Source organism: Euprymna scolopes, chromosome 45, assembly GCF_053919585.1.
Source record: "Euprymna scolopes isolate OS-2025 chromosome 45, ASM5391958v1, whole genome shotgun sequence".
Taxonomy (NCBI): Eukaryota; Metazoa; Mollusca; class Cephalopoda; order Sepiida; family Sepiolidae; genus Euprymna; species Euprymna scolopes.
Window position 1 is genome coordinate 8,893,623 of NC_136526.1, and position 20,000 is coordinate 8,913,622.

The following is a 20,000-nucleotide window of genomic DNA, read 5'->3' on the forward strand; positions in this document are numbered from 1 at the left end:
CGAGATTACCAAAGGCCTTACTTGCCTTATTGATCCTTCCTAAGATTTCCTTATCGAGGGTTCCGTCGCTCGATATAGTACTGCCAAGATATACAAAGTCATCAACGGTGCCCAGTTTTGTTCCATTTACACAGATGACCGGTTCCTCGTAGCGGCTGTTTGGAGCTGGGGTGAACATTACCTTGGTTTTCTCCAGGCTAATTGTGAGGCCAAAGGCAGTGCACGCCCTGGAGAAGCGGTCCATGATGCCCTGCATATCTTCTGCCATGTGTGCGACGAAGTCTACATCGTCAGCATACAGCAGCTCCCTGACAAGTGAGTGAAATGTTTTCGATCTGGCCCTGAAACGAGTAAGGTTGAATAACTTGCCCGTTGTCCGAAATCGAAAGAGCACTCCCGTTTCACAGTTTCTAAATGCGAACGCGAGTGTTGTTGCGAAATAGATTGAGAACAAGGTTGGAGCTAGAATATCTCCCTGTTTAACCCCGTTGTCGATGGCAATGCCCTCTGAAACTGTGCCGTTTAGCTGGAGACGCGCTTTCATGTTTTCATGCAGTTGTCTGATCATATTTACGAAACCAGGTGGACATCCATGTTTCCCCAATAGGGCAGTTCAGTTTACAGTGTCGAAGGCTTTTTTCAGATCTACAAATACCAGGTATAGAGCTAGCCTTTGTTCTTTGCATTTTTCCTGTATCTGATGGACTGAGAAGATCATGTCCATTGTGCCACGCCCGGGTCTGAACCCACTTTGGGCTTCGGGCAGTACTGAGGGGCAAATATATTCATTTAGTCTGTTTAGTAGGAGTCTGGCAAATACCTTACCGACTACCTCCAACAGACTTATACCCCTGTAGTTCCCACATAGGACTTTTTGTCCTTTTCCCTTATACAGTGGGATTAGTATCGCGTCGATCCAATCTTGGGGTACAGGAGACCCAGACCAGACCTTGGATATCAATCGGTGTACTTCAGCTGTAATTTGATTGCCCCCATATCGGAGAATCTCGACAGGAATGCCGTCCAGCCCCGGCGACTTTCCCGTATTTATCTCGCTAATAGCTTTGCTGATATCATGTTGAGTCGGGTGAGCCAGCATCTTTTGTCTGATTTCCTGCTGTGGCAGATTCCTGATGACTTCCTCATCAATAGTTGAGAGGTTGTCGAACAGATCTCTGAAGTGTTCTGTCCAGCGCTGCATGATTTTGTCCGGGCTCCTATTTAGCGACGCCCCATCCTTTGATCTGAGGGGCACCATCACTGAGGATTGAGGCCCAAATACCTGTCTGATAAGGTGGTACATAGTTTTTGCATCTTTGCTATCAAACGCCAGTTGTACCTGGTTGGATATATTCTTCCACCATTTATTCTTCATGCTTCGTATGTTGCGTTGTAGCGATGCTTTCGCTTCCTTGAACTCCTGCTTTAGTCTCGGCCGGTCCCTTTTGGGCGCTCCGAGCATTTTCTGGAGTGCGTTATTTTTTTGCTCTATAAGTTCATTGATTATGGCATCATTTTCGTTGAACCAGTCTTGATTTTTTTGTTTCACGACACCTAGTACTTCACAGCTGACACTGTGTATGGTCGACTTAAATGAACCATCGTAGTCCGCACTTCCGAGAGCGACTTGTAGTTCTTTCTACACGGCCTTGGACTTTAGCTTACCTGTGGCTAGTCTTTTGGGTGACTGCGCACCTTGTGACCGGAATCTCCTCCTAATGTGGAGTTTCAGCTTGGCTCTAACAAGCATGTGATCCGTTCCACAGTCCGCACCCCTCATCACGCGAACCTTGCAGACATCCTGAATGTCTCTTCTTCTGGTGATAACATAGTTCAGGATATGACCGTGTCCAGAGCGAGGATGAAACCATGTCGCTTTATGGGCGGCCTTTTGCTGTGAGAACGTATTGCATATCACCAGCTCAAATTCAGAGCAAAGCTGTAAGAGGTGAAGTCCATTCCTATTCGTCTTACCCGTACCATATTTTCCCAACGGTGACCAAATCTCATGGTTATTTCCCACTCTAGCATTGAAATCCCCCAGCAGTATTATTTTATCCGCTTTCGGGGTTGAACATAGGGCTGCTCGTAACTCCTGGTAAAATGTAATGGTGTCTTTTTCGTCCCTGCAGAGCGTGGGAGCGTAAATATACGCTTCCGAAACGATTTCTCCCTATGGGTGCTCTAAGGTACATAATCCTATCAGACAGAGCGCATGGCTGTTCTAATCCTTTAGCTAGTTCGGTTCGGATGGCAAACCCCACCCCACCGACCCTCCTTTCCCCCTCCGGTTTTCCCTTCCAGAAGAAAGTGTATCCACCTCCCACTTCGGTTAGCTGATCTTCACCACTCAGGCGGGTTTCCGCCAGAGCAGCGATATCAATCCTATACCGCTTAAGTTCCTTCGCGACGATAGCCGTTCGTCGCTCAGGGTTAGAAGAAAAAATATCGTGGTCAATAAGTGTTCGGACGTTCCAGGTCGATATCATGAGTCTTTGTTTGTTCTTTTGGGTATTTTTCATCTTTTCTAGACTCCTCCCTATAGAGAGGGTGAGCAGTGCTGTCCTCAAAAGGGCTGCTCAAACACTCAAGACCTCGCCAAGGCAAGCTGCTGTTCATTCAACTAAACAACGACGTTAGATGGGTCGAGAGTTGCACACGTGTGGAGTCATGACTGTCCACTTCCAGCTTGTTAGGCCTGTGGACGTCACCATTTGTCAATCGCCATGTGACTTTGTAGAGGGTTGTCTGTACAGAAGATTACCGTGTTTTACGCTTGTACAACACGTAGAACACGCTCTTTCTCCACTAAGCCAATAACCAGTGACAGGCTAAGCAAGATGACTGATTGGCGGAGTGGAGTGCAGGTTTACTTTCAGAGTGTCCTTCTCCTAGACAGATGGCCTAACAAGACCTACAGGTCCATCTCTCCGGATGGGCTTAACCAGCGCCTGGGCACCAAGCCAGGGATTTCTACGGCCCCGCACGGCAAAATTTCTTTTTATTTTTTTATTTACACTTTACACATATACACATATGTACATATATGCAATGGTGCTAGTTGGCCGTTGACCCCCCAAAGAAGGGTTCATCCGCCCTTTGAAAGGTCTTGTTTTTAATCCTTCAGGGAGACTAGCCACCCTCCTCACCAGACAAGCTGGTGGGGGAACCGGTTTAGTCGCCGGTGGCCCGACCATGTGGCAGGTAGTACTGGGTTACATGGTACCAGTAGCATATAGCATGACCTGACTGACATATATATATATATATATATATATATATATATATATATATATAATATTTTTTCTTTTAACCTTATTTCTACTTTTTTATTTTATTTTATTTCTCAACATAAAATCAATAACTTTGTTTTCCTTTATTTTCTTTCTAAATATTTCCAAGAATATCTTACGACTAAAATGCTAGTTTTATTTTGGTGTCTTAAACTTCTCCCCCCCCCCCTATTTTTGCTGATGAGGAGACTATGTTTTAAAAACTAAACTTTTGTCAAATTATTGTCAACACTTTTTGTCAATTTAAATAAAATGAACATCGTTTACCATTAACCGTGTGAAATAACGTTGAATTTAAACATCTTAATTTTAAATGTTCATTCACGTCAGTCAGACAGTGATCTAATCGTTATACGATGATCTATGCATAAGAGCGAAATTGACCGACTTTAATTCAACTGTAAGGAATTTCTTAAAGGGGCTGTCATAATTATTTTTTACTATAATAAAAGAAAGAAAGACTTATTAACCGTACATCAGAAAAGCGTCTTTAAAGTAATATAAACTCTAAGTACTTATTTCAACCATTCTGAGACAAGGTATAACAGCATGCCAACAAAAGATAGATTGACTGAACTTAAAACAAATTTCAAAATGGAGCTAAATGAGGAATATCTGCCTTACTCACGACTAAAATGCTAGTTTTATTTTGGTGTCTTTAATCTCCCTCCCTATTTTTGCTGATGAGGAGACTATGTTTTAAAGGACAAAACTTTTGTCAAATTATTGTCAACACTTTTTGTCAATTTAAATAAAATGAACATCGTTTCTGAAACGATCGCACAATCGAGTCGATTTTGTTTGTTTTTCCTTTTGAAACTGATTTTTAATTTACAATTATGAATGGTTTTACTCAATATATATATATATATATATAGAATAAATGACAAAAATTTATATTCCAAAATTCATGAGGTTGACAATCTTATAATTTATTCCTTTAAATCAGTTGATTTATACAATTCTTGACAGTATCTGTTTCGTAGCGCAAAATCAATCACTTAATTTTTATATCAATTAGTGAATCTATTATATATATATATATGTATATATATATATATGAGGGCGTGCAATAAGCAATGCCCTTGACCCATTGATCTAGCAGAAATTTTGCATGTGCAATGATTTATATCGGACCATTTTTATAGACAAATGCCTGAGGAAGTATCTATACACAGATGATGTTACAGTCTTAGCTTTGTACGACAGCTAAGTCTCTCTCTCCGTTCAAAATGTTGAGATCCAGCAACTAGCAAGAGCAAGATAGCCAGCAACAAGTTACGAGGGGCGTGCAATAAGTAATGTCCCTGACCCACTTTTAGTTGTCTGATCTAGCTGAAATTTTGCAAGTGCAATGATTTATATCTCTATGGGTTATGTGGCAAATTACAGCTCTGAATTAATTGTGGTTTCTGTTTTACAGGTGTTTGAACTGAGCCAGGTGTAAAATGGAGCCTGTTGAATGTCGACCAGTGATCCAGTTTTTGTATTTGAAAGGACGAACACCACAGGAGACTTTTGATGAAATGAAAGAAACTTATGGTGATAATGCTCCATCATATGACCTTGTAAAACGCTGGCATCGTGAATTCAAACATGGCCGGAAGTCTGTGGAAACAGCTCACAGACCTGGTCACCCCCACTTCTGCCATTGATGAGGCATCTGTCCGTCAAGTTGAGGCTGCCATTTTGGAAGATAGGCGCATTACTATTCGACAAATAGCCCAAGATGTCAAGATTAGTACAGGGTCTGTGGAAACTATCATTCATGACCATTTGCATATGCATAAGGTGGCTGCCAGATGGATTCCCAGGTTGCTCACACCATTCCAGAAGAGAGAATACGTCGAGTGCTCGAGGATGAATTTGGAGATGTGCCAAGAAGATGAATCAAAGTTTTTCAAAAGACTGATTACATCGGATGAAACCTGGGTCCATCACTATGATCCAGAGACCAAAGCCCAGTCAATGCAGTGAGAGCACTTGGACTTACCAGCTCCAAAGAAGGCAAGGGTACAGCCCTCCTCTGGCAAGGTCATTCTCACAGTCTTCTGGGACCAGGACGGAGTAGTAATGACAGATTTCCTGGCACAGGGTACCACAATTACAGGAGCCTATTATGCCTCACTTTTGAGGAAATTAAGGGAAGCTATCAAAATCAAGAGGCGGGGCAAGATCAGCAAAGGTACCCTCCTCCATCAGGTCCACAACTCGCATGTTGCCAGATCAGAAGCACGGGCGTGTGGTTATGAAATCCTCCCCCATCCTCCCTTTTCTCCTAACCTTGCACCCTCTGACTTTCACCTCTTCCCAGCCATGAAGTTGTTTTTGAAAGGAAAGCGTTTCCCATATGATGCAACCTTGATTTCTGAAGTCACGTCGTTGTTGGAGGACCAACCTGAGGTGTTCTACAGAGCTGCATAACTCTGGGTGGTTTCTATGAAGAGAAAGACTAATAACTTTGCCAAGTTTCGTTGCTCTACTGCTATGGCCAGGGGAATTACTTATTGCACGGCCCTCGTATATATATATATATATATATATATATATATATAATTATTTTTTACTATAATAATTAAATAACTACAGACACTAGTGTTTCATCCTTTCGGGAATCTTTAGTGCAGGGTGTCACGATTAATACCAGTCAAACGATTCGAACCCCGCAACATGAGACATCTCTGGCTCGATTAGCAAAGACCGTATCAATTCGGCTACCATTAACCGTGTGAAATAACGTTGAATTTAAACATCTTAATTTTAAATGTTCATTCACGTCAGTCAGACAGTGATCTAATCGTTATACGATGATCTATGCATAAGAGCGAAATTGACCGACTTTAATTCAACTGTAAGGAATTTCTTAAAGGGGCTGTCATAATTATTTTTTACTATAATAAAAGAAAGAAAGACTTATTAACCGTACATCAGAAAAGCGTCTTTAAAGTAATATAAACTCTAAGTACTTATTTCAACCATTCTGAGACAAGGTATAACAGCATGCCAACAAAAGATAGATTGACTGAACTTAAAACAAATTTCAAAATGGAGCTAAATGAGGAATATCTGCCTTACTCACGACTAAAATGCTAGTTTTATTTTGGTGTCTTTAATCTCCCTCCCTATTTTTGCTGATGAGAAGACTATGTTTAAAGGACAACACTTTTGTCAAATTATTGTCAACACTTTTTTGTCAATTTAAATAAAATGAACATCGTTTCTGAAACGATCGTACACTCGAGTTGATTTTGTGTGTTTTTCCTTTTGTAACTGATTTTTCAGTCACAATTATGAATCGTTTTACTCAATATCAATATAGCTCTAGGATAAACATATACCTATTGAGCTTATTATATATCTACAGTACAATGGTCACTGTTTTCTTTTAATAGTATTAATATATTTATTAATACATTAAAATAAAATCTGCTCTTTAGACTCCAGGTCTAATTCCCCCCCTCTCTCTCTCTCTCTCTATATATATATATATATATATATATATATATATATATATATATATATATATATATATAATTTTAAAATATAATTATACACTGACACGTGTTTCGTCCTCTACGACACATCAGAGTAGCAGAATCTAGCGAGATTTGAAATCGGGACCCCATGATAGGAAGCCTAAACCTCTACCACCGGACCCTCTTGCACGACTGCTAGAGTATCGCGTTTTATTTTTGTTTGTTTTTTTGTGTGGATGTTGTTTGTTTGTTTTCGTTTGTGATACTTTCTTTTTTTTAATGAATTCAATTATTTATACGAAAGTCAATTTTTACCTAAATGCGAGTTGGGAATAATTTTCCCTTTGTCCAATTTAGTACCCCCAAATGGAGAGCAGCATACGTATTGTTTTTAAAATATAATTATCCACTTACATGTGTTTCGTCGTTTACGATTCATCAGAGGGGCTGAAGCTTAAACCTCTGCCACCGGACAAAACACTTTACTTACCCAGCAGATAATTTGTCCGTTTCGGATCGACTTTATTAAAAACAAATAAACAGCATCAACATAAATAACGCGATAATCCAGCAGTCGTGCGAGATGGTCCGGTGGTAGAGGTTAGGCTTCATATCATGGGGTCCCGATTTTGAATCAAGCTAGATTCAGTCACTCTAAACAGTCATAGACGACGAAACAGGCGTCAGTGGATAATTGTATTTTAAAAGAAATACATATACCGCTCCTCATTTGGGAAAATTACCCCCAACTCGCATTTAGATAAAAATGCACTTTCGTATAAATAATTGGATTTATTTAAAAAAAAAAAAAATATTGCAAGCAAAAACAAATCTCTCTCTCTCTCTCTCTCTCTCTCTCATATATATATATATATATATATATATATATATATATATATATATATATATATATATATATATATATATATATATAACATTCTACATGTAATATTTCTTACTTGTGTCAGGTGGTAGAGGTAGTATATCCGTGATACTATGTTTCGAGAAGTCTTCCCTTCGTCATGCGTGTGTTTGACTTTCAAACGTGCAAGGTGGATCTTACTGTAGACCGAGAATTTGGAAATGATTTTATATGTTCCAAACGTGTTACTATTCAATATTATTTATGGTTTGCTCTAATAATATTTAACTTTCATTATATATCTTTGTATTCTTAACTAATTATTTTTATTATTTTATTTATTTATTATTTGGCAAAAAAAATTTTGAAAAATAAAGTTACGATTTTCTATTGATAAAATTTTAGGGTGTTAGAAGTTTGAGGGAAATTTCTTGAGGGGTGCCGACCAAGGAAAAAAAAAAAGTTGGGAACCACTAAAGTAATCGATTAAGCAAAAATAAATAAATAAATAAAGACCACTTTACTTACCCAGCAGATAATCTGTCCTTTTCGGATCGACTTTATCAAATTGTTCCTTCGTCCACACAAAATGGTGCTGCGCATCTTTCGACTTCTTGTCTTTTTTCCAATCCTTAAAGAATGAGTAAGAAAATTGTCAAATAGATTAAGCACTATTTAAACAATTCTCTAAAATAGCTGTTGTAATGTTTCGAAATTCAATCATTATTATTTTATCGTTTTATAATAAACTAGTCAGTGGGGTGGAGGCACCCGACCTTGCCGGTCGTAAAATACGCTTAAGCATATTTTAATCTATGCAGATTTCGCATTTATTATTACAAAGCCAATCCTCTATTGAGTATTATGTTGTACCTAATATACGTTACTGATTTCAAAAGTTAAAAAAAAAAAAAAGACTTCGTTGATATCAGCTAGAATCGAAACCAAAACATTTCTCGCTCCAACCGCCTTCCCTCCTATTTAAGCTAACCATGCAGACAGATAACAAAGTTTTAAAATCAAACAACTTTTAGCTATGACTAGCAGGCCGCCCGGCGTTGCCCGATCATACAATACGCTTACACATGATATCTCAATTTATGCAGATTGCATATATTTTTTTATATAATAATATATAATATATATATATATAATATATATATATAATATATTATATAATATATATATTATATAATATATATATAATATATATATAATATATTATATATAATATATATAATATATATATATATAATAAAATAAAATAATATATATATATTCAATATATATATAATATATATATAATATATATAATATATATTCAATATATATAATATATATAATATATATATAATATATTATATATATATTATATAATATAGATAATATATATATATATTATATAATATATATAATATATATATAATATATATAATATATATATAATATATTATATATATAATATATAATATATATAATATTTATTATAATAAAGTTATTATAGAATCAATCCTCTATTGATTATTATATATTACGAGGAATAATTTGCCCGGTGAACTAATTCGCAAATAAATAAAATAAAAAACAATAATAATGATAATGTCGTCCATCAAATTCCGTCTGTGTTTGTTTACAATATCTTGTCAGCTGATATTTGGGTTTGACGGTCTTAAGCATAGTCTTTCTTCCGTTGTAGATAAAAAAAGAAGAATTTTTAAAGGGAAATATTTTACGTAACACCGGCCAGTGTAACATAGAATATTCCCTTGTATGAACTATTCTTTTTGTTTGTCACCGCTTCCAGTAGCGCTACGCCTGAAATTAGGAAGGGCGTTAGCTGACTATAACGTTAATCTCTATTTGTAAAAAGATTATTTTTAAGATCGGATTTTTTTCGATTTTCGATACTTATCAAACGAGTCTTTGTACAAAACATATCTAAGAACACTGCCAGATATATAAATTGCTTTTGTGTGAAATTTGCAAAAGAGAGGCTCAGCCGTTTCGGAATCTATGTCGCTGGAAAAATGGTAGGATCCTTCTACCGCTCCAGAAGATATCTCACTGCTGACGCAATTCTCTACTTATATAAAAGCCAAGTACGTCCAAGGATGGAGTACTGTTGCCACAATGCAACATCTGGGAAGGAGCTGCTAAAAACACTCTATCCTGCCTTGACAGAGTACAAAATAGGCTTCGTTGCTTAGTGGGGGATGACCTTTTCTCTTCCCTGCAACCTCTCTCCCAAGAGACGTTGCGAGCTGTCTTTGTTTTATTGTTATTTCCATGGCAGGTGCTCGTCTGAGCTCCAATCCCTGCCCCTCCTTTCGCCGATCTTTCACGAAAAACACCCGTCTAGCTGAAACCACTGTCAAAAATTTTCCCCACTCTTTATGTGTGCCTAAATCAAAACGTAGATTCCATGAACAAAGCTTCTTTCTTAGAAATGCACGCCTGTGGAACTCTGTTCCGTCTGCCTGTTTCCCACCTGACTACAACCTGGATATCTTCAAGTTCAACATAGACAAATTCCTGATGAACCGCCCCCTTGAGTAGACACTTTATCAAATCTCAACACTAACGTACTGTACACGCAATAATCTTTATCCCTGAGTGGCTTCTGGGCCTTGATAAGTGGTGACCACCTTGTAAAAAAAAAAAGAAGGAACTCTCTCACACACACAAAGTGACTTTTATATAATTGTACAAATACAGTTAGAGACTAGTCTTACGCATGCGCAAAAGTAATACAAAGATGTCTTCAAGTTGAAATGAACATTTTGCAGTTGAAATTGTCGACGCATCCAAACAAAGATTTTACTCGTTGTAAACCATTCTTGGTTTCTATTTCCTGTTACTTTCAGGGTTATGTTTAAACGTTTATCAGTTAAATATTTATGTACAGATAGAAAAAAACAGACACACTCGTTCCCGTTAGATGACAAAGTTAAGCCACGCTGAGACTGGTCAGTACTAAATTAGTAATCATTTTGGAATACTGAATGCCATATGTACTCTCCGCTTATTCCGGCAGTGCTTGCGGTCAGCCTAGATTTATCTTTGCAGCTGTGATCAAGCAGTGTCGATTAAAGAGAGATGTGATTGTGGGTTGCAGAGCTATCGCATGTTTTTCTCGCCTTCTTATTGCCTACGTGCTTCGGCATCTCTCGGGTGATTACATAAACAGTCGGAAAATGCCGAAACAAAACCGACTATTCTAGGGGCATCTCACGGTTGTTTATGCAAACGTCCGGAAGATGCCGAACAAAAAGTCGGTTTTGTCTGCTTCAAACGCTGTACTAGTAACCCAAAAATAATGGGCAATAAATAAAACGGTACTTCTGCATTCACTGACCCGCTGCTGTTTTATTTATATAGATTATATCCAAACCAAGGCATCCAGTTTGAAATGGCTAAAAGTGTTAAGTGATAATCAACTCCAAGTGACAGTATTCTTGAGGTTGACGGTTCAATACTAAGAATACAACGAATCACTGCGAATTACTACAGAATAGAATGATAAAATTTTCGCCTTAGAAAATGGGACATGATTGCATTACCGTTTGATGAAAACCGATTTTTGTTTTTTGTTGCAGACTAACTTCTAATTGGCCAGTTATGTACAAATCCCAAGAGCGATAGGAGCCGTCCATCATGTTTGAAAGTGTCATAATAATCAACGAAAGAGATCGGAGATGTGCCGCTGTACGACTCCTGCTCTCTACCGATCTAAGTTATGACAACACAACCATTGCCAGCATCCTAAAAATGCAAATCTGGACGGTTCAACACTTGAAAGCACAGCTCAACACATCGGATTATCCTTTCCGGCCCCGGTTATGGTCATTGGTGTGGGTTCAAGTGAGGGTCACATCATGCCACCTCACACTTCGGCTTGAAAGTCAACACCAAAGTGTACCTGGATGTGCTGGGGAGTGTGGTGATTCCCTGGTGTAATCAGGTAGCCGCTGGTAGACCCTGGGTGTGGCAGCAGGACGTTGCCGGCCCACAAGTCCAAAGAGGCTTGATTTCAGAAGGAGTGCTACGACTTTGTACCCTTCTCTCACTGGCCCCCCTCCTCCCTCGATCTGAACCCGCTGGACTACTTCGTTTATTAATACGTCGAGAACATCACCAACATGACCTCTCACAACACCAAAGCCAACCTGATTGCCGCCATCCGCCGAGTATTCGCCAAGCTCCCATTGGCATTTGTGGAAAAAGTACGCTCCCAGTTCCAGACCCGTATCAAGCGAATGATCGAGGCTGAAGGCAACTATACTGAATAGATGCCAGCTCTACTACATAATCAAGTTACCTGAATTGATTTTTTCAATAAAAGTTTTAAAATAAAGCTGTAGTGTTGTTTTCTTTAGGGAGAATATCGATTATTAATTTCGGAAAAAATTCCCTTCTCCGAAATTAATAATGGATATTGTCGCAGACATAACAAGTAAGACATTTGTATTTAATACAACTGAATAAATATATGTATATATAGACATATATGTATGTACTTATTGATTTGTAAATCGCCAATTGTCTTCGTCTTCTTCCAACAACAACGACTATCTCTCTCATTCCTCGCATTGTGATAGCCTTCTAATTCTCTAATATATATATATATATATATATATATATATATATATATATATATATATATATATATATATATATGTATGTATAAGTACAGGAGGAATATTGAAAAAGACTAATAGTTTTTTGGGGGGTTTTTTCAATTTTTTTTTAAAATAGTCCATTTAGTATTTCAATTAAACTTGTCTAAGTTTCATTCGTTTCGTGTTCCATTTTTCTTTCTTTTTTTTTTTCACAAGTGTTTTACAGTGGTTTGATGAATAAAGATCCAGAGCTCTTCTTGGATACTTGCCTCGACTCTCAAAACCTTAATTCCAGAAGACTGTAATGAAGGACACTGAAATCCTTTGAAGCTCAATCTCCAGTAAACACATGCCACCCAGAAGGTAAATTCTCGGTGCTTATGCAATTTTGATACCGCGCTATTTTTAAATAGTTTTTTTTTTTTTCAGGTTAAATTCAAGTTTCACTATATCTTTTTTTTAATTAAATTGTTAGGTTGAAGCACAGATTACTTACGAAACACCCTCCCCCATGTTAAGAATGGATTTCAAAATAATAACGTTATTATTTCAGCACCATAGCAAAAGGGCACAAGTACCAAGTTCTCCAATACACACAAACAACCTTTGTCTCGGTGCAACTACATCTACACTATCATAGCGAAATTTAGAAAGTAAGTAAATACTCGGTGCTTATGCACTTTTGATACCGCGCTATTTTTAAAATAGTTTTTTTTTCAGGTTAAATTCAAGTTTCACGATATCTTTATTATTATTATTATTATTATTATTATTATTATTATTAAATTATTATTATTAAATTGTTAGGCGGAAGAGCGGAATAGTTACGAAACACCCCTCCCTATGTTAAGAATGGCTTTCGTCGCAGAGATGTTGGAGAGTATTGTCTTCATGTTCGTTGATGATGCCAAGATTGTCCATGCCAAGTCATTGCTGATTCACTCTTTTTCGTATTGTTCTTATTAGAAACCTTTCTGTGTTTGCCATTTCTAATACCTCCTGGTTTCTTTTTCTTTTCTGTTCATGATTTCTTCAAAATTCTCCTCAGGAACCAAGTTTCAGTTGCCTCTAGTCTTTACCTCGTGGTGTTTGGTGATTATCCAGCACTCGCAGCCGTATAATAGAACAGACCATACATACGTTCGGAGTATTCTGAATTTGATGTCTATTTTAATGTTTCTGTTGGTCATGATTAGGGCTATGACAACAGCATATTATTTTCATTGTTTTGACTCTCGAGTATATATCCGACACAGTTAGACACATTTAACCGAGAACCAAATCATTATTTATTAAAAGCATATAAGGTATCAACGAATACACACTCGAGAGCCAAAACAATGAAAATAATATGCTGTTGTCATAGGCCTAGTAATGATTGATGACAACCTATTGAAGGTGACTTTGGTTGCGGGTATGCAACTTTGTATTTCAGTCGTTCACCTTCCATCAGATGTGATCCAGTATCCCAGATATTTGAATTCATCAACTTGTTTAACTCGTACATTGCGACATTGTAGTTTGCATGTTGGAGTTTGGGTATTTTTGGATTCTGTCACGCTTACCGTTTTTGAGATGTTTAAAGCAAGTTCTTTACTTTCACTTGCTTCCACCACAGGATTAAGCATGTGTTGGAGGGTCTCTTCGGATTCTGCTATTAATACAGTGTCGTCTGCACACCTAAGATGGTTAATGTTGTGTCCACCCAAAACTATACCTTTGATGTCTTCAATTTATCTCAATATGTTTTCGCTATAGAGGTTGAATAAATCTGGGGACAAAACACACACATGAATCTCATTTGTATTTTTCGTACTGTTCTTAATTGTTCCAAAATTCTCCCGAGGAACCAAGTTTCAGTTGCGTCTAGTCTTTTCCTCGTGATGTTGGTGATTGTCCAGCACTCACAACCGTATAATAGAACAGACCATACATATGTTCGGATTATTCTGAATTGCGTGTCTATTTAAATGTTTCTGTTGGTCATGATTGATGACAATCTCTTGAAGATTTGCCGCTTCTGATGATGATGATGATGACGATGCTGATGATGCTGGTGCTGGCGATGATGCAATGATGACGACGATCATGATTACAATGATGATTATTGTGATGACGATGACAACAATGAAGATGACGACGACGATGATGATGATGATGTCATGAGGATGACGATGATGACGATAATGACGATGCTGATGATGCTGGTGCTGATGATTATTGTGATGATGATGGCAACGATGAAGATGATGATGATAAGTATTATGACGATGATGCCAACGACAATCACAACGATGATGATGATGATGACGACGGTGATGATGATGGTGATGATGATGATGATGATGATGATGATGATGATGATGATGATGATGATGGCAATGATGATGACGATGATGATGATGATGAATAAACTTGTTGCGATTACGTGACTTTTACTAGAACTGATTTCTTTCCCTCACTCCGACAATTCCAGTTTTGTTTTTTGTTTTTTTTTGTTGTTTTTTTTTTCAGATAAGAGAACGACAACGATTAATATGCTTGGCAAAATCCCAAAGTCTGAGACGCTGTTGTTCTAAATACCATTCGCCCGTTTAGTCATAATGAAAGCACATATTTTGACCAGATGAAGAAATTATGCCGACGGATTGGAAGGGGGGTGCACATATTTTTTAACAACATTAACAAGAAACTAAAGCTTTTTTATTGGAATTTATATGACACGCTGACCTCACCCCTCACATTGCTGTTATTTAATTTAAATTAATAAATTTGACGATTCTTATCTACGAAACACCACATTTTCAAATTATGAAATACTAGCAGGCCGCCTGGGGTTACCCCGGTCATAAAATATGCATAAATATTATATTTTAATTAATACACAACTTGAGACATGTGCGTGCGAGTATTATGTTTCTTTTTATAAACCGTTCACTTCTTTTTAATATATATATATATATATACTAGAGCTGAGATCGAAACCAAAAACTTAAGACAGTGAGTCAAGTACGATAACCATTACACCAGCGTGACACGATCTTCAAAGGATATCTTCAAACTACTTATTCTTAACATCTGTAATGTGAACCGTTCACGCATGCGCATTCGTGAAACAGGAAACAGTAAAATCCAATGACTCCCACGTACCAATTTTTAATATTTGACCCTTTAGAAGCCCTTTAATTTCCGGATGAAAACAGATTAAAAAGTTTCCCACGTGTCTGAATACCCTATGTACTAAATTTCAAATATGTAGATAAAAAGTTCGTTGAGTATATAGGTTGAGAAGTGTGTTCACATACATTCTCACTTTTATAAATATATAGACATATTTTTGGTCAATTTGCAGTTTATTTCCGACTCGACGTTTACTGTTTCGAAGACAGTAGTAACTAAAATCTATATATCTATAAAAGTGAACGTGTCTGTGTGTCTGTCTGTGTACATTTCCCTACGCAATAACTCTGTTAATTTTAAGTTTACAGACTCGAAATTTGATGTACAGATAACTGAGATTTGGGAAAATCTTTGTGATCCGTTTTCGGCTAGAAATTTGGCTGTTAAGGAGTCAAAGTTCAACGATTTTATCTTTGAGAACTCTACTAAACTCCTCCGACAATTATGGGTCTAAACACTTTAAATTTTAGATATAGGTTTCTTGGAAATGGATCTAACTTAATAATGCAATTTGAAACCAAAACAATAAATATATGGGGTCATAATAGGGGTCAAAGTTAAAAAATTGCCGTTTTTTTTTTTGCTCAACATACACCTCTAAACACCCGGGCAACGCCGGGCACACATTGCTAGTATATCTATAAATGTGAACGTGCCTGTGTGTGTCTGTCTGTGTACATTTCCCTAAGCAATAACTGTCAGTTTTAAGTCTACAGACTCGAAATTTGATATGCAGGGTACTGAGATTTGGGGAAATCTTTGTAATCCGTTTTCGGCCAGAAATTTGACTGTTAAGGGGTCAAAGTTCAACGATTTGACCTTTGAGAACTCTACCAAACCCCTCCGATAATTTTGGGTCGAAACACTTGAAATTTTAGATATAGGTTCCTTGGACACGGATTTAGCTTAATAAATTGATTGGAGCCCAAAGCAATAAACGTTAAGGGGGTCATAATAGGGGTCAAAGTTAAAAAAAAACAAAAACTGACCGCTATTTTTTTTTTTTTTTTGCTCAACATACACCTCCAAAACCCGGGCAACGCCGGGCTGAAATGCTAATAATGAAATGAAGCGAAAATGACGAAATTTTTAAAGCACACGCGAATCCATTCATAATTGTAAAATTATTCAAAATTGTAGAAATACGGCACAAACGTAACTAAAAAAATTATTCAAACGGCCCTTTGGAATATAAATATTTCGGTACTTGTACAGTTTAGTCAAGACATTAAAAATGAAAATATCGAAAAAAGGTTATATTGTACGTATCCGTTTTGGACTGAAGATCTCAAAAAAAATATAGGTAAAATCCATTGAAAGCGGTCGGTGGTTCTATGAGAAAATAAAGCTGTGTACGCATAAATGTTTCTTTTATGTGTCTTACGTAATACATTAGTACATTAGGGGTCATTTTGAGTTAAAAGTTTATTTACTGCACTCATCTGGACTAAAGAAAATCATAATTTAATGTGTATGTCTCGTCTAAATAACTAATGATGAATATCTAATATGGCCAACAAGACGGGTGATCAAAAAATCAGATCGAGCACCGCGTACCGAAAAACGAAATGAGACTAACGAAATGAGACCTCATTTGATCTCATTTCGTTTTCCGGTACGCTCGATCTGACTTTTTGATCACCCGTCTTGTCGGCCATATCAGAGAATTATCGTTAGTTATTTAGACGAGACATACACATTTAAATCATGATTTTCTTTAGTCCAGATGAGTGCAGTATTAAATAAACTTTTAACTCGAAATGACCCCTAATGTATTAATGTATAACGTAAGACACAGAAAAGAAACATTTTTAATGCGTACACAGCTTTATTTTCTCATAGAACCACCGACCGCTTTCAATGGATTTTACCAATATATATATATATATTTAATTTGATCGAGTAGGTTTTTTTTTGTTTTAAGTTGTTTTGTTTTTTTTTTTACAGCGGAAAAACACGTTCTTATGAGAGCGCGTTGAAGTCAGCCATTGTGAAATTTGCTGAAGCTGAACAACATGCCACGGGGAGATAACTCAATGTAAAGTGCCGACACTCCCTTCCCATCTTTAATAATAGCTTTTCTTCCTAAAAATCGAACCTTTTGCTCAGTATCATAACAAATTATTATTTTTTCGCTGTAAAAAAAAACAAAAAAACTTTTTGATGAAATTAAGTGAAATTTTTTTTCGGAGAACTTCGTTTCATAACGGATACATGCAATATAACCTTTTTTTTTATATTTTCATTTTTTAATGTCTTGACTAAACTGTACCAATACTTCAAATGAAGCGGTCCTCATGCACTTATATTAGCGTGCTATTTTTTTTTTTTGTTATATAGTATTTTCACGTTAAATTCAAGTTTTATAATATATTTTTGGATGCTGCTTGGATAAGTAGGTCCCGCAACGAGCCTCGTTCTGACATTCAGAAAATTTAGGTTAACAACAACCGGTGAAGCTACCGAAAAGTAACCTTTTTGAATGAACATTGCTATAAACAATATTTTTAAAATTAATTTCTTAGCTTTACGTAAAAACAAAATGTAAATATATAAACAAAATATTTTAGAAAATAATTTCTTAATTTTTAATAAAAATTGATTGTAAAGAAAATTTTTTTGTAAATAATTATTGAAAAATATTGCAAAGTGTTTACATAGCTGGTTCTTTGGGATAATAGGGGCGCTTCAAACTCCCCTTCCAAAAAAGGACAACAAACGAAAATAGCTTTAGCGTTTTTACTATTTAAAGCACTTTTCTTTTTAAAGTTTGAAACACAAATAGTGGCTAGTTAACTTAGAACAATAAGATAGAGTTCAAAATAGACTTCGTAGCCTCGTAGGAGATGTCCTTTTCTCCTCCTTACAACCTCTATCTCACAGAAGAGATGTTGCGAGTTTGTCTCTGATGTATCGTTATTTTCATGGAAAGTGTTCAACTGAGCTTCAATCTATGGTCCCCCCTCGCCAAACTTTCACAAGAAACACTCGTCTAGCTGTAAACACTATCAATAATTTCCCCCACTCTTTATCTGTGCCTAAACCTAAACGTAGATTCCATGAACAAAGCTTCTTTCTTAGAACTGCACGCCTGTGGAATTGTCTTCCGTTTTCCTGCTTTCCGGCTGACTACAATATGGTTGTGTTCAAGTCTAAAGTAAATAAGTTCTTGATGAGCCGTTCCATATAAGTTATTAAATTTACCAAATTTTCATTACTAATGATTACTATATTGACCAAATTCTACTGTACACTCTTTAACCCTTATCCTTGAGTGGCCTCTGGGCCTTGATAATGTGGTGATGCCTTTGTAAAAAAAAAAAAAAAAAAGTGCGCGTGGCGGAAATTCTTCAGGGTTTAAATGTATTGTAATGTTTTTATTGGGGTCTAAAAACGTTTTTCAGTCGCCATATTACTTCCTGTTTACTTGCCTCCGCACGAGGGCAGAGTTAGACACGAGGTCGATTTTTAATGTAGAGAAGTGTTTATTACTAAAAAAAAAAAAAACGAAATGGTGAAATGTAAAAGCAAGCTAAGCTAAAAGTTTTAAAAAAGAAATAAAAAAAAAACAATTCAAAGAATTAAAGAAAGAAAAAATTCAAAGAAATTTCGAACATTTATTACTAGAAACATAACGAAGAAGTGAAAATAAATAAATAAATAAATAAATAATTGCAACCAAAGGCAAGATAAATCAACGAAAAAAGGGTCGATAATGGTAGAAGCACCGGTGTCATATGTCACGTGACCTAATTGTTCAGATTTTTCAGAACGAGGCTCGTCTACGGGACCTACTTATCTAAGCTGCACCTCTTTTTGTTTATTAAATTTATAGGTGAAAGTACAGAATACTAAAAAGTAAAATGATTTTTGGAAAACTTGCGCAGAATGCTCTGTTTTCCGGTTGTTGTAAAAGTGGAACGGAAATTTAAAATGACGACTTCTGTAGGTATGCAGGTGTGCTGAAAACGAGTATCACATTTGAAAACTGTCGCTTAAAATAGATTTCCTGATACAACATTGATTTTTTTCCAAACTGGTTGCTACCATACTTTTTTGTAAACTTCCGGCAAAAATTTAAACAATGCGCAAGCGTGGAAACGAAACAATGGCTTCAACTTAAGTAAAACAAAATGGTGGCCAGTGAAACTATTAAATCATAAATTGGGAAAAAAAACTATTAAATTTGCCCTCGCGCGAAAGAGAAGGACACAAAATGTTTTAAATAATAATAATAGAATAACAATAACAAAGATTTTCGCTGGCGAGGACTACTATTGACCGTAACCAGTTATACAGTCCTTTTGAAATTTTCATCTCTATTTTTCTCATTATGTACTGAATATTTGTTAATGAAACCTATATGAAATATGTTCCTCATTATATTTTAAAGATTTTCTATTCTGAAAGAAGTTTGAAAAAATTTAATCTAAAAAAATTATTTTTAAGTTTTTGTTAAAAAATTCAGATTTTCTCATTATTCAGACCTGTATTACAAAGAGGGGGTGCAAAACATGAGTTCTGGTATGAGGAGAAATACAAACTAAAATAGAGAGGACATTCAGACCTG

General features: G+C 36.4%; 1 protein-coding gene across 1 annotated transcript in view; it reads right to left on the reverse strand.

Annotated features, from left to right (window-relative positions):
* Positions 1 to 20,000, reverse strand: part of LOC145269039 (alkaline phosphatase-like) — a 178,656-nt gene that overhangs the window by 30,348 nt on the left and 128,308 nt on the right. Inside the window, exon 6 of the mRNA XM_080124641.1 lies at positions 8,160 to 8,262. Coding sequence (XP_079980767.1) covers positions 8,160 to 8,262 — 103 coding nt within the window. The remainder of the gene's footprint in view (positions 1 to 8,159; positions 8,263 to 20,000) is intronic.